At 42.8% G+C, this 21,715-nt stretch overlaps 1 protein-coding gene across 6 annotated transcripts in view; it reads right to left on the bottom strand.

The window, feature by feature from the left end:
* The window catches only part of ERCC6L2 (ERCC excision repair 6 like 2), a 59,634-nt gene that overhangs the window by 11,093 nt on the left and 26,826 nt on the right, over positions 1–21,715 (bottom strand). For all 6 annotated transcript variants that reach the window (XM_079995995.1, XM_079995993.1, XM_079995996.1 and 3 more), the window contains 6 exons: positions 20,488–20,583; positions 20,282–20,381; positions 15,682–15,834; positions 12,712–12,792; positions 9,271–10,450; positions 7,196–7,350 (listed from right to left, as the gene is read on the bottom strand). In XM_079995995.1, the coding sequence (XP_079852121.1) occupies positions 7,196–7,350; positions 9,271–10,450; positions 12,712–12,792; positions 15,682–15,834; positions 20,282–20,381; positions 20,488–20,583 (1,765 nt within the window). The remainder of the gene's footprint in view (positions 1–7,195; positions 7,351–9,270; positions 10,451–12,711; positions 12,793–15,681; positions 15,835–20,281; positions 20,382–20,487; positions 20,584–21,715) is intronic.

Genomic DNA, 21,715 nt, shown 5'->3' with positions numbered 1-21,715 from the left:
AATGTATGCTTTTATTTAAAATGCATCTCTGGGTTATTTGTGGGGCATAGGAACTCGTTCATTATTATTTTCCAAAATACAGTGGTACCTCAGGTTACAGGCGCTTCAGGTTACAGACGCTTCAGGTTACAGACTCCGCTAACCGAAAAATAGTACCTCGGGTTAAGAACTTTGCTTCAGGATGAGAACAGAAATCGCGCAGCAGTGTCGCGGCGGCAGCGGGAGGCCCCATTAGCTAAAGTGGTACCTCAGGTTAAGAACTGTTTCAGGTTAAGAACCGACCTCCAGAATGAATTGTTCTTAACCCGAGGCACCACTGTATAGTCCAGCCCCCCACAAGGTCTGTGGGACAGTGGACCGGCCCCCTGCTGAAAAAGTTTGCTGACCCCTGGTACCAGCTTCTGCTTCCCAGTAACCTCCTTGCATTGAGCTAGATTTATCAGAGACATGAATCCAGAAGTGTGCTGTTTGGTTGCCCATCTCAGACCCAAGAATAGAGTTGCACTTATGTATGCGCCACTTGTTTGCACCACGGTCCTGACCATCACTGAAGTTCAGAAAAGGCTTCATCTCCAAATTCTAATCCTTTTAGAAATAGTTCAACATTAAAAGCCAAAGCACGTATCATCAGATTAAACTTCAGCACAACAGCCCCTCTAGCAAACATGAGTGGCTTCACCATACCAACCATTAAAAAAAAACCCCACAGTATCACTTAGAAGACATTTAAAACTACAAGTTAGCTATTTGTTGTGCAGTGAAACTGGGATGCTCAATAATAGGGAAATACGTTTGTGGGGATTTTGTGCTGTGTTTTATTTTTGTTTCTTGTCTGACTCACTGTCATGGGCCAAAAAGACCATTGGAAAACCTATGGGCTGTGCATCCTCTTTCAGCTTTCTTGGCCGAACCTAAGATCTGCACAGATGCTCTGCGCTCAAATCTACTGCAGCTGACAGAAATCCTTTTGTTGACATGACCTATGAAAAATACCTATGTAATACAAAATACAAGTGGCACAAAGGGTTCTTAATAACGCTACTTTTGTATTTACAGTACTCCACAGAGCACTTAAACCTGCACTGGGCATAGAAAGGGCACATCGTTGAACCCCGGGCTGACAGAATGCTTAGTTCCTTCATTTACACCACACTGCAATAACATAAAGAGGGGTTTACCATTAATCCAGGTTTTACTACAAAGCATACTGTTATTTCTCTGTCAAAACACTGTCAAGAGTGCCAAGTGTCTGTCATCCAATTCAGGGGATTAAGTCTTCTTTTATAGTGCGATACTTGTACCAATTTATAAAAATACAGATATAGTTTCTTAGGGCTGGTCATAGTCTATATTTTGGACTGGATTCACTCCGCAAAGGTTGAGTATGACAGCTGGCAGGAAGCTGAGGGGAGAATACATTCTCCCCCTTTTCAGTCACCACATTTCAGTTGCCATAGTGATTAATCCTCCATTCAATGGCTGTCTTTGTATATTCCTTTTCAGTAAAACTTTAAGTAAACTTAAGTTGAAAACAAGCAATTGATGGGAGGGGGGGGAGGGAGAGCCTCCGTATAAAACCAAGGTACAGTATTTTAAAAAGCAAATTAATTCTATTGCGGAATATTATTTCTTCAAACCTTCGAAATGTATCCTGTCCCCTTTCATATAATTATTTTTCCTCCTTTTTGCTACCAAGGATTGAGGTGGGTGGGCATTGCTAAAAGAGGATCTCTTACACATAGTGTTCAAAGGAGCCAAACAAGGGCCATTCCAGAAACCAGTAATTTCGAATTCTTATTTAGGCTGTTTCACAGAAGCTGTTTTTGCCAATTAACACATAAATTAATTAAGGAATCAAATAAGGAACCCAGACATCCAATTCAAAATAGATTGGAAACAGTAGAAGAGGATGTTTTCCCTGACTCCAGAAGGCTCAAGTTACTTTTATGTTGTTGGGAGTTTTTTTATTTTTCAAAAAAGGATGCAGGCAACCTTTAAAACAAAATAAATTAAAGGAAATAAACCTGGAACACCCAATATTCAGACCAGTCAGAATGCGATGGCTTTCCCCCCAACATAGCTGTAATGTAAGCAAAGTAGAAATAAAAAGTTAACAAATATTTAGTGGATATTTTAGTTGGCACACTTCAATTAGAAAGGATATATCCAGTTTTATTTAACTCTACCCCATAAGGGTATTCTTCCATTTTGCTCCCATCTATTCAATTTTGAATGGAAACAGCCATTATTATTATTATTATTATTATTACTTTGAAATGTTTTCAAATTAGATTTACCTCCTCAAACAATGAAGAAACATACATACATAACAATATACAGTAGTACCTCAGGTTACATACGCTTCAGGTTACATACGCTTCAGGTTACAGACTCCGCTAACCCAGAAATAGTGCTTCAGGTTAAGAACTTTGCTTCAGGATGAGAACAGAAATCGTGCTCCAGTGGCGCGGCGGCAGCAGGAGGTCCCATTAGCTAAAGTGGTGCTTCAGGTTAAGAACGGACCTCCGAAACAAATTAAGTACTTAACCCGAGGTACCACTGTATTAGTATTTGCAGAAGGAGCAGTAGCAGCGCTGAAAGAAACTGAAGCAAGATAATCTGTAATTGATCTGATATCCACCACAGAGGCACCAACTCTATAGACCTGAGGTGTTTTCAAGCTTGGTTGGGATGGGGCTGAGGCACCCACAATCTGAACGGGGCAGAGGGGGTGCCCATCCCTTTCTCACAATGGGGCGGCCAGGACCGTCCGGAGTGTCCCAGGGGTGTTGCACCACAAGGGTGGGGGCCCTGCAAGGTTGCCTGGAGCGGCGGCAAAAGGACAGTTCCCCTCTCTGGGGCGGCTGATAAGGGACAGAGTGAAGTTTATAGCATCTTCCCATGACCTAAAGGAGAATCTGCTACAGATGAAATTTAAGTTTATTTTCAACTGGGCAGTCCTCCAGACCACAAAACCTACCACAGTTCAGAGATTGCTGTGTCCAGTTTTCAGTGTCCAGTGTTCAGTGTTCAGAATAATTTCCCGTTGCATAAAACAGCTTATACAGGCAAGGACACCCACAAATCCTTTTATTAATGTAGTGTTAAATCTGAAATTTCAAAACTTTCAGGAGTCACACAAATCAAAATTGTCGTCCCCCCCGCCCTGGAACCTATGCATCAGAAAAATCCCTCCCATAACCTGGTCCATTAATCCTTAGGCTATGCAACAGAGTTTGCAGCAAACAAGAGACTATGCTGCTTTTAGTACTGTACAGGCAACTCCCTATGTATGCAGGAGTTACGCTCCGAGGCACCACACGTTTAAATGAAATCGCATATACCGTAGATTTTGGCGTATAAGGCGACTTTTTAACCCTGGAAAAGAGGTTAAAAAGTCGGGGGTCGTCTTATACGCCGGGTATGGGCGGCGGGCGGCGGGCTCTGCGCTAGGAGAAAGTCAGGCGGCGGGCTTATAACACAAGCCAAGATTTATTTTTTTTGAAAAACATGAATTGTATGTAAAAGCAGATTGTATATAAAAGCAGACGGCTTAAGCTTCCCACCCACTTCATTCAGTGGAACCGAAAGAAGACTAACTTCCTCTTAGACTGTGCCCATTAAGAATAAGTGAATAGCCAGTAGAAAAAGATAAGAGTCCAGAGCAGCCATGATTTCCTATTTCATGAAATGTTCTTTGAGTTTATTACAGGGGCTGAGCTAGAGGAAAGAAGAGGAAAGCAGAGAGAAAGTGTAGTCTTTTTTAAAAAAATACTATATGAATCATCAGCAATTAAACAGCGCACATGAAAATTAGCCGTACACTGAGGACATAGCAGTCAAAGACTGCAGAAAGATTAATGGCTTTGTCAAAGTATGTGGTAAAGGCAATAAATGAAATCTCTAGGCATTTCCCCACCACCACCAACAGCCCTGAGGTTCCATTTCCTGTTCAGACTTTTCTCCAAGTAAGTATCTAATGCACATCAAGAATCTGGCATCTCCATCTCCACAGAAGGGGTGGTGTATGTGGTGCCAATCCATGACCTGGCAAGGTATGATTCTTAACAACCATTACGTTGTCGTCTCCTGCTTCTATCCCTGCATTTAACACTTTCTGGGACAAGTAAGGTTAACATACATTGCAGCCTCGCAATGTAAGTGGCTTGCAAAGGCACTGTTCGTGAAATGATGCACCGTAGGTTTAAAGGTTTTCTTGCACTGGTGTATTTCTGCACTGGTGAAATAAGTGGGCAGGATCATGAATAGAGATAGCAAAATAGGGGAGCAAGATCCGATGGTCCTAATGAGGACTGTGTGCTCAGATAGGAGTGGGTCACAAAGGAAAAACTGGAGTCAGGGTCAGAGATTGGAGGGGCAGCAAATCTTCAAAAAAGATTCTCATTTCTTCTCTTCTGTGAGCTTTTGCAAACCTGCAGGGATCTGTGTGTGACTATAGAGCTGATAAATCTGTATACTTATACTACTTTGAGCATTAATATTTTTTATAATTTAGAAAAACTACTAACTAACATACATTACTAACAGCAATGAAAGCATATTACGGGCTTATAAATCGTTTGGAGACTATTTTGTAGTGAACAGCTAACAAGTCAAATAAATAAATATCATACAGTATAATTAATCTTATACTGCACATACAAATCTCTGGGAGGATAGAGGTACAAAATAGTTGTTTAAAAAGCAGATCCACAGCACATACCTAAAGCATTTCGGCAAACACTTTAAAGCGTACGACTTCCCCCAAAGAATGCTGGGAACTGTAATTTCAACCTCACAGAACTACAATTCCAAACATCCTTAAACTACAGGCGCAATGTTTTCACTGGGCAAAGCTGTGTGCTCACATGAGTGACAGACGTGCTTAAAATGTATTTGTGTGGATCTGCTCTTAGTATTGGCACATGAGGAGGAAATAGATGAACTGCCTCATTGGATGTGTCACTATCCAATCCTGTCAACACAAACTCTATCCCTGCAAAATGAAACAGATGCAGCTCCCCCCAATGCTGAATCCCTAATCTGGGAAAGCTACAGATTTTCCAGTCATAGCCTTTCCTGAAGCTTTTGAAGACGCAGAAACCATTCCACAGGCAACCCTACACACATCTTAAGCACACAAAGAATGTGTAAATGAGAAAAGTATGACTGCCAACTTCTTTCTAGCTGTGTTTCCATGCCATTGACAGTAGCTGACAAAGAAATTAAGTAGGTCAGATTTTCCTCATCACTCTATCTCTCTGCTAGGATACGCTTTCTTAATTTCTTCATAAAAGGCTACTGTTAAGGGCAGATATTGGTTCTTTAATCTGTATGAAACGGCACTTATGACAGTTGAGACTCTGAAACCAATTCGGGGAGAGTAACAATAGGTTGTATCCAACAAAGTTGTGCCACTAGCACAAGACCTTCCACCTACACAAACAGAATTCCTCTCCTTGACTGGTGCAGCACCACCCAATCTATTACTGCGTTTCTCCAAACCTTCTCCAGCAGATCTGAACAGGTTGCAAGAGGAGAGGAGGGACAGAAGTCCTTGCACCTAATGGGAAAACTCCATTGGGTACAACCTGATATTTGCATCAACACGTGAACTGCTCTGGGAACAAGAAAAGTTTTACAATGCAGTTTTTGTGAAAGATGGTAGCTGTCAGTTTGGCTGGGATTAAAAGCTTCTCTGACTTGAAAGCTGACCTCAGGGATGTATCAGAAGAAAGGGAACCAAAGGAGAAGAGAATCTAGGGGGCAGGGGGAAGAGGGTTTGAGAGAAAGGACTTCAGGCTCCACGTTAGGGAGTCAAGTAGCATATGACTGCCATGTCAGACACCGAGAGTTCTCCTGTGTCTGCAAAAGCAGCGCAGAAGGAAGACGTTTGTCCAGTGCAGTTTCTACCATCACTGTAATGTTGTGGCCTATAAATCCTAAACTGGAATTAGAAGCCAAGAGACAAAGGAAGATGTGTGCTTAAATATATACAGTGGTAACTCTGGATGCAAACGGGATCTGTTCCGGAGCCCCATTTGCATCCAGAACCAAACGCAACCCACGAGTCGTGATTCGCTGCTTCTATGCATGCGCATGACGTCATTTTGACCGTCTGCTCATGCGCGAGCGGCGAAACCCGGAAGTAACGCGCTCCGTTACTTCTGGGTCGCCACAACGCGCAACCGTAAAATACGTATCCCGAAGCTACTTCAACCCGAGGTATGACTGTATATTATTGAAATTAAGCAACACATGCATAGGAGACAGGCTTCTAGGTTTGCATGTATTATCAAACAAAAATAGGGAAATGGTATGCTTTTTTGACAATATTGTTGTTGGCACCCGTCTGCCTCAAGAGACAATGGCGTGTGCCTCTGGGGGGCAAACCGCTGTGTTAGGAGCACCAAAGTGGCCTCCTCAGGGCGCAAGCCTGGGCAGCCTGCATAGAGGTTCTGGGCTGCCCAGATGCCAAGACCTTGGCCTTGCTGATGTGGTCCAAAGGAAAGCAGAGCATGCGCTTTACAATATTAGTTTAAAAAAAAAAAATTACTGCAAACAAAGGTACACAACATTGTTGGCTATTTGCAGTATAGTAGCGCTGCAGAGAGCTTGCTGGGGAGACCATGCATTAAAAAGGGACTCAAAAATAACTTAAACAAGGTTTTAATTACAAAAACTCCTTTTACACTAAATACATTAACAAACAAACATGACCCAACCACCAACCCATCCCCCAGGGTAATGGGAGAGCTAGGTGCTGCTCCTTATATACTCTACCCAATTGCTGACACAGCTTAATCAATACAACTCAGCAGCACCTGCTATGTTTCACAGCTGTAAAGCTGGGTCTTGTTATTTTGCTCTGGCCCCTTAAAGACATACACATCGAGTGGAACAATGATGAACCTTTAAAGAAACCATTCAACAAACATAACATCCTTGGGATGTCCGTTAAGCATTTCAGAGTGAAAATATATTTTATCTTTTGTAACGTATTATCCACCGAACTCCTAGCCCCCTTGATACAAAAATAGCAGCAAGCGCTTTGTTTGGACTCTGTTGGAGGCACCTTGTCCAAGGAACTAGGCCTTTGATCACTCACGGTTGCTAATATTGAAAAGCAAGGGAAATACTGAGGTCGAAAACCAACAACAGAAACAGAAAACATTCCACAAATCCTTCCCTTTACCTTGGCAGGGCGTACGGCTACATTTGCAGGGAGCTGCGAAAACTGCTGCAGTTCAAACACGTCTTGCACCGCCCACCGACTCATCTGATTTTCCGCCTTGCTTGAACCAACCACATTTTGATTTGAGTGAACATACGACACTTCTGCAACATCACCTATCAGTTGAAAAAGAAACACAAGAGTTCATTCATCTAAGGATACAACACGATTGGCAGGTAGGCATTCAATGAAACAAAAGGAAACTTTGCACCAGCAGGCATTGTTAGGGGAGAACTGAGCCCTGAATCTCCTGCCCTTTCCCTCTTTTCTTTAAGTCCTTTTTTTAAAAAAAAAACCACAACACAATTTGTATACAAAACAGTTTTCTTTCTGAACTTTGGTCTGTGTTTGCATCTACACTTAAGCAAATTTTAAGCTTTGTGAGCCTACTCTTGAGTCTCTAAGCATCCTAGCAACTCTTAATTCACCCAAATGTGAATTTCAAACCTACAACCTTGAATTTTTATCCTTTTAAGGAAGATTAACCTCTCTTAAGGTGAAACCCCAACCCCCTTTTGTGCTGTGCTGTGCTTGGCAGGGGGCTGAATTGGGCAAAAGCTGTCCCTGTTCCATAGGGCAGGTGCCACTACCAAGAAGGCCCTCTGCCTGGTTCCCTGTAGCTTTGCTTCTCGCAGCGAGGGAACTGCCAGAAGGCCCTCGGCACTGGACCTCAGTGTCCGGGCTGGACAATGGGGGTGGAGACGCTCCTTCAGGTATACAGGACCGAGGCCTTTTAGGGCTTTAAAGGTCAGCACCAACACTTTGAATTGTGCTCGGAAACGTACTGGGAGCCAATGTAGGTCTTTCAAGACCGGTGTTATGTGGTCTCAGCTGGATGGCACTCACTGCAGGGCCTGCAGACACAAGTCTCTCCTGCCCAAACTGTCTGCCCGCTGCCTCTCCCCCAGCTGTAGGGCAGCTGAGTGGGAGGAGGCAGGCAGGCTCCAGAAGCCCCACGGCTTGCCCCGCCCTTGCCCTGCCCCTGGGCGCATTGCCCCAGGCGCCCAAGCAGCTTCCTCCTCCGCCGCTGCTGATGCCCACAGCAGCCAGTGGAAAGTTCCAAAATGGGGCACTCTGGAGGCAGGAAGAGATATAGGCAGGGCCAGTCCGAGATCCATTAGATCCCAAGTCAGCCCCACTGCTGTCATGTGACGGCGTCAGCCCAAATCCAGGCCTGGTTGCTCTTTGCCCGCCCTGCTGACAGATGCATCCGAGCTGTGGATCTTTCACTCTGTTAATTCTCATTGGGCAGTAGCCCAGGGTTTGGACTGCACTCCTAAATTGGAACATGGAATCTCTGTTGAAAGCAGCAAAAATTCGGAAGCAATTTTTGATCATCTTGAGATGCTAACAACTCAAATGGTTCTGTATTGTCTGTAAGCACATACAATACAAACAGTGTCTGGTTAAAGTAAACACTCCACAATTTAGAGTCCAAACAGATAGCATAAGAGCAACAGTGAATCTACCATATTTACTCAAATCTAATGCTTACCTTTTTTTGGCCAAATTACGTTGCGAAAATTAAGGTGCACGTTAGATTCGATGGCACATTTACATTTTCCAGCAAATACTTTTTTTGGTTTCAATTTTCTGAAAATGGAGGTGCGCACTTGATTTGATGGCGCATTAGACTCCAGTAAACACGGTAGTAAGACCAATAAAACAGAAGAAAGTTTTAATTTGAAATAAAGCTTAGTTTAGACTGTAATGCAGACTGGCAGTAAACCTGTCTCAAAAGCTCCCCTTATTCTAAGTGCTAATGGCAATTTCAAAGAAAGCTTTAATTGTTGATATAGGATTATGAGACAGCTAAGGCTTTGTCTTCACCAATATTTGTTTTTGTTTTAGAAACAGGTCTTTACAATTATTTGACAAAATAATCCTCCAGGTTTGTAAAGAAATTCTTTCCAACCCTGCCTGCTGTAAATACACTCATATAAGGAATTAGAGAAAACTCAAAGTGTCTTTGCTTTGAAGCATCATTCACGGAACCCTATTGGTTATTCTGCACCGTATGATATATTTGTAATTACCAAGAAGTCTGTCCAGGGATCCCACATTTTTTCCTTGGCTTTCAAATACTTGCTCGCTGAAAGAACTCTGGCGCTTATCAGACTGGTTTCGTTTTCTCAGAGTCAAAGAGGGACTCTTAGGATACACTGGCGATCTGGGCTTAATTTGAATTCCACACCTCTCACTGTTTAGCGCCTCTCTTCGTATATTAATTGGGAAGCTGTCTTCTGGTGATGAGAACTCATCTATGTGAGAATCGGCATCGCTTTCCCCAACACTCAAATTGCTCTTGTGCAACACAGTTCTTGTGGAGGAGGGATCAAGCCATCTGTTACAGAACCGTTTTTCTTTCAGAATGCCGGTGAATTTCTGCTTTCCTGATCCAGACATCTCAATATCATCAGACTCATCACTGATATCACTTGCGTCTTTCATTGATGTGATCTTTCGGATGTTTTCAAATGGTGTCATTTTGCTGTAAGGTGAAACACTCCTGCTGCTGCTGTGCTCGGAAGTCAAATGCTTTTGCAGAGACGTATGCATGGAGCCTTTTACTGTTCCTAAACATTCACAATTTGTTGCTGCACCTTTATTGCTTTTAACAGATTTCTGGTCAGTAGGAACTTGAGAAGGAAATATGATATCATCACTGTCACTTGAACTGCATTCTGTCTCCATAACGACCCCAACTTGATTTAAAATATGCATGTCTTTGTATTTATTTCCAGAGTCCTTTTCTTCTTCAGGGTGTAGTGAAACAGGATAATCACAGTCTGTAGTTTCTCTATGCAACTCTTGTTTCGCAGCTTTGATTGGTGACAATAAGTCTCTCCAAGGTCCTGCAGTACTGCAGTGGTCCTCAGTTTTCAGGGAACATTCATTTCGGGAGCTTTCTTTAGATATTTGCCACACTGATTTACCGCCAGCACTTTCACCACTGGAGACAGCAATGCAACTATCATCCTCAGTAATTTCAGTGCCCTTTTCTAGTAGTTTAGGAAATCCACACTGCAGCAAAGTAAGGTGTCCCTGCAGAACTTTGCTGTTTTTTGCATTGCAAGATCGGCCTTGTTCTGCTTTCACTTTGGAATTTCTCACAGGCTCCTCGTCACTGAAGTCACTGCCACAATCGAACTCTTCCTTTTTCGACAGTTTACTGGGGCTGGCAGGGTCTTGATCTTCACAACCACCCTCTGCGTGCTGAAATCATGCGAGAAACAGGAAAATATGAAACAAAACTGCAATTTAAAACGTTGTCTTCAAACTATCAGTGCTTACTTTCAATCTTCAAGTGACATGCCATAGTCAGAATTATTAAAACAGAGGGTGGGAGGAGCCTCCTGAAAACCTGTTCTAGTGCACTGTGGGATCTACGTAGGAACTGGAACAGGGGCTCCCCTCCCTCTTTCTACGGATTGCTGGATCAGAATTCCTGCCACGGAGAGAAGGAGCCCTTCTATTTGAAAAGGATGTGCATGGATCCAGCTCATAAAATACAATTATCAGACATTTAAAAACGTAGGAAAACTGCATTTTTTATATATATATATATATATATATATATATATATATATATATATATATTAAAAAACCACAACTAAAGTTTGTAAGTGCTTCTAGATTATCTGCTTATTGACTCTTATTATCTGCTTATTGACAAACCATTCCCTCTGGTTTGTTACCTACTACAGTGGCGCCTCGCAAGACGAAATTAATCCGTTCCGTGAGGCTCTTCGTATAGTGGTTTTTTCGTCTTGCGAAGCAAGCCCATTGACAGCTTAGCGGATTAGCGCTATGAGCGGTTTAGCGGCTTTTAGCGGATCAGCTGATAAGCGGCTTAGGTCTTAGGAAAAGGGGGGGGGGAGGGAAAAAAACCCGCAGGAACTCGCAAGACATTTTCGTCTTGCGAAGCAAGCCCATAGGGAAATTCGTTTTGCGAAGCGCCTCCAAAATGGAAAACCCTTTCGTCTAGCGGGTTTTCCGTCTTGCGAGGCGTTCGTCTTGCGGGGCACCACTGTATTTGGTTATGGAAAAGCAACTTCCTCATTTTCTTACCATATCTTCCAATGTCTCGTTTTCTGTGCAGCTTTTAGAGATGCATTATTATTTGACCCGACAGCAACCAAAGCTAAAAAGCTCAACTTATAGGCTGATGCTTACAGGGCAACTGGGAAGCACGTCCAACTCCATTCAGTAGGACTTACTTTTCAATACACTTACAATTACAGGCTTAATTGAATTATTTGTAAGAGGGCACACTGCAGAAGTAGCTAATCTTTAATGACAGAAACAAAAAACTTCTTGATAAAAAAAAGACATTTTACTTATTATTACAGGACTTGTTTGGATGTTTAATGGAGTCTCTGTTTTATTGTGTGACATTTTGATGATACCGTTTACAGTATATTTATGGTATAGTAGCTATGTGAGCTACATTGGACTTCTTTTAGAAAGGTTTTTTTAAAAAAACACCTACACAAATAGCAAAACTAATTATAGATAAGCCAAGGTACCCAATTATAACAACATTAGAATTTAAAAGCAGAAAACAGGCCTTTCTAAAATGATGTAGAGTTATACCCATTTGTGCCCACCCCTCTTCTGATGGAAAGCTCTTTGATCCAGTGGATGGAAGAAGTGGGTCCAGTCAAATGCGACTATGGGGTTGCGGCACTCATCTTGCTTTCAGGCCGAGGGAGCCGGCATTTGTTCACAGACAGTTTTCTGGGTCATGTGGCCAGCATGACTTAACCGCTACTGGCACATGGAGGACCATGACGAGTGCCAGAGCGCATGGATAGGGGACACCGTGACAGAAACCAGAGCGCACGGAAATGCCGTTTACCTTCCCACCACAGCGGTATCTATTTATCTACTTGCACTGACGTGCTTTCGAACTGCTAGGTTGGCAGGAGCTGGGACTGAGCAACGAGAACTCACTCCGTCGTGGGGATGCGAACCGCCGACCTTCTGATCGGCAAGCCCAAGAGGCTCAGTGGTTTAGACCACAGCGCCACCCGCCTGCTAGAAGGAAAAAAGCTTCCATCAGCCAAGGAGACACCATTAAACTCAACCTCTAATGGCCACATTTTCTTTCTTTCTTTCACAAGTGTATGCTTTAAAAATACCAATAATTTGTTGTTAAATTCCTTGTTCCTCTCCATTTATTATTTGGTATGATATGCTGTTCTGCCAAAAAAATCACTTGGCAGATTCAAAATGAAAAAAGCCACATAAGTTCATAAGCCAGAAAAGTAACTTTATACAATGTGCACAGAAATGTTTTGAAGTACGGAGAAGTTTAGGACACTTCTAATCCCGCCATCCTAGGTTTTTCCCCTCGTTTCCTCCGGGTCTACTACAACTGACAGCTCAAGACTTTATCACAGTTAGCAGATCCAAAATCTTAAAGCAGTACATTTCATAACATGTGAAAACAGAAAGGCAAGTTGATAATTTACCGTTTCTGCTGTGTCTCCTTGGGGTTCCTCTTTTAACCATGTAGTAGCTGTCATGACACCAGCTTCCACTTGGCCCTCTCTCTAAAAAATGAAGCAATTTACTAATGGTTAAGTTTACATCATGTAGACTCGCTGGTCTGAACAGTCACCTTTCTGCACATCAGTGCATGCCTGTTCTAGATACTAATAATGGAGCCATTCTCTGAGTGCTGATCCTTGTGTAGCCAAAATGGCAGCACAGGCACACACAGAGAGCTATGTCAGGGCATCAGCAGGCTTGGGGGAATTGCTTTATTTGCATTCAAGGACAGAGTTAGCAGACCTTAATTCCTGATATTTTCCTGGTTGGGTATTATTAATACACACACACACACACACACACAGTCGTACCTCGGAAGTCGAATGCCTTGCATATTGAACGTTTTGGCTCCGGAACGCCGCAAACCCAGAAGTGAGTGTTCTGGTTTGCGAATGTTCTTTGGAACCCAAACGTCCGACGTGGTTTCCACAGCTTCCGATTGGCTGCAGGAGCTTCCTGCAGCCAATTGGAAGCCGCGCCTTGGTTTCCAAACATTTTGGAAGTCGAACGGACTTCCGGAACGGATTCTGTTTGACTTCTGAGGTACGATGTATGTGAATAACTAAAATATCCACGATGTGGCAACAAACAAGAGGGTTTTTCTCAGTACTGTAATGACGCTCTGCTCAGGGAATGCCGCCTCCTCTCACATTCGACTGGCGCTATGATGGGTTTTCGGCACTAGGTGTTTTTTGTGTGTGTTTTTTTCAATCATTCAGCTTGATTGGTGCAGATGGGCATCTCTGCCCTTGATGGACTTGCTTACCGTATTTTTCGCTCCATAGGGCGCACCTGACCATAGGGCGCACCTAGTTTTTAGAGGAGGAAAATACGGAAAAAAATATTCTGAATAAAATGTTGCACTAAACTATTTAAAGCAGCAAAGCGGGCGGCTCCTGTCCGCTTTGCTGCTTTAAATTGAGCCTCAGAGGAGGGTAGGAAGGGGAACCATGGCTTATCTAAGTCCAGTTAATAATGCTGAGCCAGACTTATGGCCATCAAGATTAGCCTGGCCGTCTCAGTGGAAATCAGGGGAGGCTGGGGTGGACTTTCAGTGGTCAAAGTGTGGTTGTGTCTTCCTGCCTGGCATCGATTCCCTGCCGTCTTTCCCCCCTGCACCCCCGCACCCTGCTTCGAGGGAAGGAAGCGGAGCCATGGATCCTCTGCTCGCAACTGCAGTGGATTCCCTCCACTTTGAAGCAGGAAAGTGGGAGAGGAGCTGCTTACACGAGTGTAAGCTGCTCGCCTCCCACTTTGCTGCTTCAAAGGGAGCCCAGGAGGAGGGAATCTGCTGCAGCCGCAAGCAGTGGAGGATCCATGGTCCCTTTCCTTCCCTCCTCTGTAGTTGCTTTGAAGCAGGAAAGTAGGAGAGGAGCTGCTTACACAAGTGTAAGCTGCTCCCCTCCCACTTTCCTGCTTCAAAGCAATCACGGAGGAGGGAATCTGCTGCAGCTGTCAGCAGCGGAGGATCCATGGTCCCCTTCCTTCCCTCCTCCGTAGTTGCTTTGAAGCAGGAAAGTGGGAGAGGAGTTGCTTACACATTGCCGCTGGAGGAGGGAATCTGCTGCAGCTTCCCCCACCTCCCGCAGAAGCCGCGCGCTCTTTAAAGGGGCTTCTCCTGGCTTTTCCGGGAGGTGGGGGGATTCCCTCACCTCGTAGAAAAGCCCGCAGGAGCCACGCTGCCTTTAAAGAGTGCGCCGCTCTTGGGGGCTTTTCCCCGAGGAGGGAGAAGGGACTGATGTGGCCAGTCAGTCCCTTCTCCCTCCTGGGGAAAAGCCCGCAAGAGCCACATGGAGCTTGTGTGCAGCTCTTGGGGGCTTTTCCCGCCTGCCTCCCCCCTGCATTCGCTCCATAGGACGCACACACATTTTCCCTTGCTATTTAGGAGGGGAAAAGTGCGTCCTATGGTGCGAAAAATACGGTAAGTTGTTTCTTGTTTGCTCTTTGGAACTATACTGGCTTTAACTGTATTCATTTTGAATTACTACGATGTACCCTGATCTGGGAGCATATTCAATGAAAAGCAGGTTAGGAGTTTCTCAAACAAATAAATATTAAAATATAGAGTTAATGTGGTGGTGAGGAAGCTCAAGCCTTCAGAACTCTTCCCAGCTTATACCTTTTCTCTGTCTGGGGATATTCTGTGCCCTTCTCAAATACTTTTGCCTGGCTGGAATGTTTCTTTGAACTGTGAACATGCTGGTTGCTTGCTTGCGTGTAAAGAGGGCCTTGGTCCAGTATACCTGAAGGAGCGTCTCCACCCCCATCGTTCTGCCCAGATGCTGAAGTTCCCTCATTGCGAGAAGCAAAGCTACAGGGAACCAGGAAGAGGGCCTTCTTGGTAGTGGCACCCACCCTGTGGAATGCCCTCCCATCAAAGCGACAAACAACTACCTAACATTTAGAAGACATCTGAAGGCAGCCCTGTTCAGGGAAGTTTTTAATGTGTGACATTCTAATGTATTTTTAATCTTTGTTGGAAGCCGCCCAGAGTGGCTGGGGAAACCCAGCCAGATGGGCGGGGTACAAATAATAAATTCTTATTCTTATTCTGACTGGAAGGTAGCCTACTGTACAAAGGGTTACGCCAACTGCTTGGCCTACTTCTTTGCCTCTGGCCCTAGCCACCATTGGCATGTGCCCCCCAAATGGATGCCCATTAGGGAATGCTGCCCTTGAGACAAAAAAGTTTCCCCAGCCCCAAGTTAAGGAAAAGTTACACTAGCAACTAGACTGGATCTCTCTTCTGTGGTGAGAAAAGCAACATTACTAACTTTACTGTTGTGAAAATCCTCCCACATTTCAAAACATGTGTTTCTTCACAGGCCTGGTAAGATACAGAGAAAAGATGCACAAATATTATTCAAAAGGACAAAGGTAAAACACCACACCTCCAGAATCTCTTTTGTCAGACAGGATCCATGGTCCTGAAGCTTGAAAAGGTTATGAATACCAAAAAGTTCTCCTTGGTGTTGCTTTGATCCTTGCACAGCCTCAAAATACCGCTTGGCATTTTCACTTCCCACTACAGCACAATGCAGTTGCTAAAACAGAGTAGAACATAAAAAAATAATAATAATTCAGGAGCATGTTCCTGCAACATGTCAGAATTTCCTGGCATTTACAGTTTATGTGCCAATTTAGCCAGAGCAGGCAGAAACTCCTAAAAGAGTAAAATATTGTGTTTTATTTTCCCTGGCAGATGCCACCATTGTGGAGTAATATTAACCTGAATAATGTTATTGGAAAATAAAGAAAATGTGCTCTGAAGTCTCCTGTGTACCCTGTATAACATAGGAAACCAAATAACTGTGCTAATGTACTCCAGCAGATACACTGTTTTGCAACACACCCAACAACTACCCAGCTACATACTGCAAATAAATAAACAAGCTAGGAAGTAGATTATCTCCAGGCATAGGCGACAGCCCCACTGCCACCATCCTCAACAATCAAATGAGAATTTAGTTAACATGAGCTAGGGGAAAGCAATATATGATCCACAGGCTACATCTGCACCACCAAGGCTTTCATATTACTTGAGAAACAGCCTACTTGTCCCTTCCTCATAGTCAACGGGCAAAATCCAATGTGGGACCACAACTGGTGAAAAAAGGTTTCCCACTACTCTCACTTTCCACCACCTTGCTGTAGAGCAATAAAATGCTCAGATCTGAGGCCGGTGGCACAGTATATATAGCACAATAAGGGAAGACATTGGAGATAGAAGGAAAATAAAGACATCCTTTGCCGCTCATCCTTCCTGAAAAATCTACATGCCTGAAAAGCAATATGAAGCTCCTGTTCAAGGCTGCTTAGAGCCCAACACTGGAGAAATCCTTTTACAGATCTGCAATGTTTTTTGCAGGTTTCACCTGTTACTTACTGTGTTGTACCATGTTGTGAGGCTTGTTGTCCCCTGAACTGCCAAATGCCAGAAGCATAATCGGTTTAATTGACACAGAAATGGAAAATGTATGTGTATCAATAAAGGTTTAAAATGGCTAAATGTGTACTGCTAACATTGGCATTTTTTTCCACAGTAGTTTTCTAAGTGGACTCAAAGCTCTGGATGAGTTGAAAATTAACCAACTATTGTTTTCTGCTAGCTAACATGTGAGTGTTGTAACTTGAGATCAGATGACAAAAGTATTGAGTTGCAAATCTGCCATCTTGAAGGGATGGTGGCTGTTAGCCTTTCTCTGATAGAGAACAAAAGGATAGGATAGTGGCTCTCCAAAAAGAGCTGCATAGCCTTAAGAAGGCTAGAATAGGGGAGAGAGGCACCATTTTAATTCTTGGAGCTATCTTTTATGTCTAAGATGCTGAGCCTGTGCTGGAGCCTGTGCTTTGATGCTTATGTTCTGTTTTTGAAGAGTTCTGCACGTAAAAGTTTGAATCATATTTTTATGGGTCTGGACAATGATTTCTTCCAAGAGGAGTCAGGCCTTATGCTTCTAGTCGCTTCAAACTGCACAATATTAATATCTGCAATACTCTCTTCCTAATCTAACAAAAAGGTGTAATCACCACTTGCTGGTCAAAAATCCTGACCCAACACAATTTAAAGTATAATTTGTTTGCAAAAACGGCATTGTGATTTTTTTTTAAAAAAAAGGTTTTACACGGATACATGGACTGACATCATCTGAAAATACTATTGGGAAACTTCACATGAATTTACAAGGCAATGATTTCAATCAAGTTTCTCAAACATACATTAATGCTGCCTGTAAGCTAATTAACAAAATGTATAGTGGGCAGGATTTTTAAGAATGTTTAAAGTCTTGTCAAAGGTAGTTGGCCTAAAAACTGATCTGTTTTGACAGTGTTTTTCTGTAAAAGACCTGAACTTCAGGACCTCTACAATTATTTATTCTGAACTGATCACATTACCAGCAATATTACTTTCCTCCTCCCCAAACAAACAGTGAGACCAACACTAGTAACATTCATTATTTCAAATTATTTCAAGAGGAATATTAGTTGCAACTTGTGTAGAGAAGAATTCATTTCCACATAGAATGTTTAAATTAAGTCGTACTCAGAATAGATCCACTAAAATTCATGAATTTAAGCCCGTAAGTTTCAATGGATCTGCTGCTCTGAGTAGGACTTAGTTGGATATAACCCAGTATTGTTAAAACCATTAAATGTTGGTTCTTGGGTAATTCTTATTTTAATTTTAATATTTTATCGGCCAGGTGTCAAGAGAAGGAGTTCAACGTTGAAGGAGTTTAATGTACATAACCCATTACTGAAAACACACAATAATAAAGTTCCCTGCAGAGGAGATTGCAGCTGCTGCACTCCTCCTCTGATCCTCTTGCCATAAGCTAGGTCATGGTTTAGTGATGTGGTTCTCCAGGCAAACCATGAGCTGTAAATCCAAGAATAAACCTTGGCTACCGCTTGTGATACATCTGGAGAGAGATCAATGAAGAGCCCAGGTTCAGACAACACACTAGGTCAAACCATGAGAAGATAAGTTTTAGAAGACCAGTGAACAATGTGAGAAAATTCTAATGTTTATCAGGGCGCTTATTTATAGAGCACCACTGGTGTATACGGCGTTTTACAATGTAATAAATAATAATAATAATAATAATAATAATAATAATAATAATAATACAGTGGTGCCCCGCAAGACGAATGCCTCGCAAGATGAAAAACCCGCTAGACGAAAGGGTTTTCCATTTTTCGAGGCGCTTCGCAAGACGAATATCCCTATGGGCTTGCTTTGCGATTTTTTTCGCTTTTTTCTCCCTTTTTCTAAGCCGCTAAGCCGCTTAGCCGCTAAGCCGCTAATAGCGCTAATCCGCTAATCCGCTAATCGGGGTGCTTCGCAAGACGAAAAAACCGCAAGACGAAGAGACTCGCGGAACAGATTATTTTTGTCTTGCGAGGCACCACTTTAATTTATTTATACCCAGCCCATCTGGCTGGGTTCCCCAGCCACTCTGGGCAGGTTTCAACAGAATATTAAAATACAATAATCTGTTAAACATTAAAAGCCTCCCTAAACAGGGCTGCCTTCAGATGTCTTCTAAAAGTCTGGTAGTTGTTTTTCTCTTTGACATCTGGTGGGAGGGCATTCCACGGGGCGGGGGTGCCACTACCGAGAAGGCCCTCTGCCTGGTTCCCTGTAACTTGGCCTCTCGCAGCGAGGTAACCGCCAGAAGGCCCTCGGCGCTGGACCTCAGTGTCCGGGCAGAACGATGGGGGTGGAGACGCTCCTTCAGGTATACTGGACCGAGGCCGTTTAGGGCCTTAAAGGTCAGCACCAACACTTTGAATTGTGCTCGGAAACGTACTGGGAGCCAATGTAGGTCTTTCAAGACCGGTGTTATGTGGTCTCAGCGGCCGCTCCCAGTCACCAGTCCAGCTGCCGCATTCTGGATTAGTTGTAGTTTCTGGGTCACCTTCAAAGGTAGCCCCACATAGAGTGCATTGCAGTAGTCCAAGCAAAAGATAACTAGACCGTGCATCACTCTGGCGAGACAGTCCGCGGGCAGGTAGGGTCTCAGCCTGCGTACCAGATGGAGCTGATAAATAGCTGCCCTGGACACAGATTTGACCTGCGCCTCCATGGACAGCTGTGAGTCCAGAATGACTCCCAGGCTGCGCACCTGGTCCTTCAGGGGCACAGTTACCCCATTCAGAACCAGGGAGTCCCCCCCACAGGCAGCGAGAGGGTTCCATGCCCTAATGAAGTTATAATCTAAATTTGGACAGTTGAGAGACTACAAAGGAAGTGAAGCAAGGAACAAAGAAAAGAGAGAAGAGGAGTGAGAAAAGAAAAGTACAGTGGTACCTCGGGTTAAGTACTTAATTCGTTTCGGAGGTCCGTTCTTAACCTGAAACTGTTATTAACCTGAAGCACCACTTTAGCTAATGGGGCCTCCTGCTGCTGCTACGCCGCTGGAGCACGATTTCAGTTCTCATCCTGAAGCAAAGTTCTTAACCTGAAGCACTAATTCTGGGTTAGCGGAGTCTGTAACCTGAAGCGTATGTAACCTGAGGTACCACTGTATATAAAAAAGATTAATGTGACCCAAAGCAATTATATATGTACTTATGCTTCAAAATCAAAAAGCATGGGCACAAATGCTGTAAATGAAAGTGAAACTTGATAATTTGTTGTAAGAACTAGGTACTTCTTAAGAAATAAAGGGGAGTGTCAGAAGTGTTTAGGTGTTTTATTATTTATGCCTCTGCCATGATAAATGTTGCCCTTTACTATTAAATGATGAATTAAATGTGAACATTTATTGCAGGCACCCTAGTATATGTTCTTTCATTCTATTCTCTCTAGGAAGAGTTTAAATTATATATGAGAATTATTAAATTAGCTTAAAAGCCATAAAGCAAAGATAAAGATCATGTTATATTAGGTCAACTTTAATTTTTACACAAACAACTGGTTAACAAGTGCAGTGATTTGATATAAAAAAATCAGCAATGTGAACAAAAACACAGTGAAAACTTTACCTGTTTATAAACCTGCCGTAAGTACATCATCTCCTCCACCGTCCCCAAAGAGATTAGCCGAAATACTTTCACATCCCTGCATTGGCCAATCCTGTAAGCTCTGAAAAAAACAAAGTCCAGGGTCAAAAAGAAGAAGAAAAGAGAAATAAAAAAGAGAAGCGACATCTATATTTCAAAGTAACCAGTTTTTAGCAAGTTGACTGTACCTGTCAATGGCTTGAAGATCATTCGCTGGATTCCATGTTGGGTCAAACAGTATAACAATATTTGCACCAACAAAATTGAGCCCCAGTCCACCAGCCCTTTATAACAACAGAAGAAACAAAGAGGTGAAGAAATGTGTTTTTTTTTTAAATGAGATCACTATTTGTACATAAGGTAGCATTATTACGAGCATTTTTCCTAGACAAACTGGCAGAAAGTTCTCAAGTTTCCAAAAGGCTATAAATAATGCCACTAACTATACTGCTTATGGTAGAAACCACAAATAGTGTTTCTCTCATCATAACGAACAAACTTACTGCAGTTTCACTGTTCCTGTGCAATAGAGCTACTGTCCCATCATCTTCCATAATCTCACAATACTAGCGATGGAAAGTGACATTCACATTTATTACGCTACAAACAATGTACATTTTCCAACCATGTTGTTTTGTACAAGATACCTCAAGGTCATTTTCATTCTTCCCCAAAGCTATACAGGATGAAAGAACGGGGTACAGAGATTTACATTAACTACGTTGTTCCATTTACAGGAAAAGTCGCTTGCCACATTCAATTAAACTAATGTGCTGTACTTCAGTTTGAAGGGACAGGACACAATTTATGTTCACTTGGGTTCAAAAACTCCAAGAAAATGAAGCTTACTAAACTTTTAAAATGTTATGCTTCTACTTTCCTTGCAACAATTCTTTTCCACCACTTAATAAACTAGACCGAAAACAATCCAAAATAAGCCATTAAGAAGACACTCTTTTAAATAAATTGGCTAAACCTCAACCATATTGACAAGTTGCATGGACAAGATGTGATGACTTGCTTTCATTAAAATCCTCAGAGTTTTTGCATGGATCAGAGATAAGTTACCCTGCATGTATTTTCCAGGGAGTCAAATTATATGTGTCAATGTGGCATTTTTTTCTCCAACAGTTGCATATTGAACACATTTTCCTTACAAATAAAGCAGCTCAAATTCTGGGTAGGCTTCAAAGATGAAATCGGAAGCATTTTGTAGGAATTTTACATCACATCAATAACATCACATGGGTTTGCAGTCTCTCTTTGAACCCAATCCACCAAATTCCAGTGATTAATCCTATTACATTTCAATTGGCAGGAAATAACTTCAAGTAACTAAAAATACCCTCCCCATACCTTAGGTCTTCTCTTTTAAGAAAAGTTATTGGAATTAAAAATAGAAAACAAAAGAAAAAT

Source organism: Podarcis cretensis (assembly GCF_951804945.1).
Source record: "Podarcis cretensis genome assembly, chromosome: 11".
Taxonomy (NCBI): Eukaryota; Metazoa; Chordata; class Lepidosauria; order Squamata; family Lacertidae; genus Podarcis; species Podarcis cretensis.
This window is presented reverse-complemented; position numbering and strand designations above follow the sequence as displayed.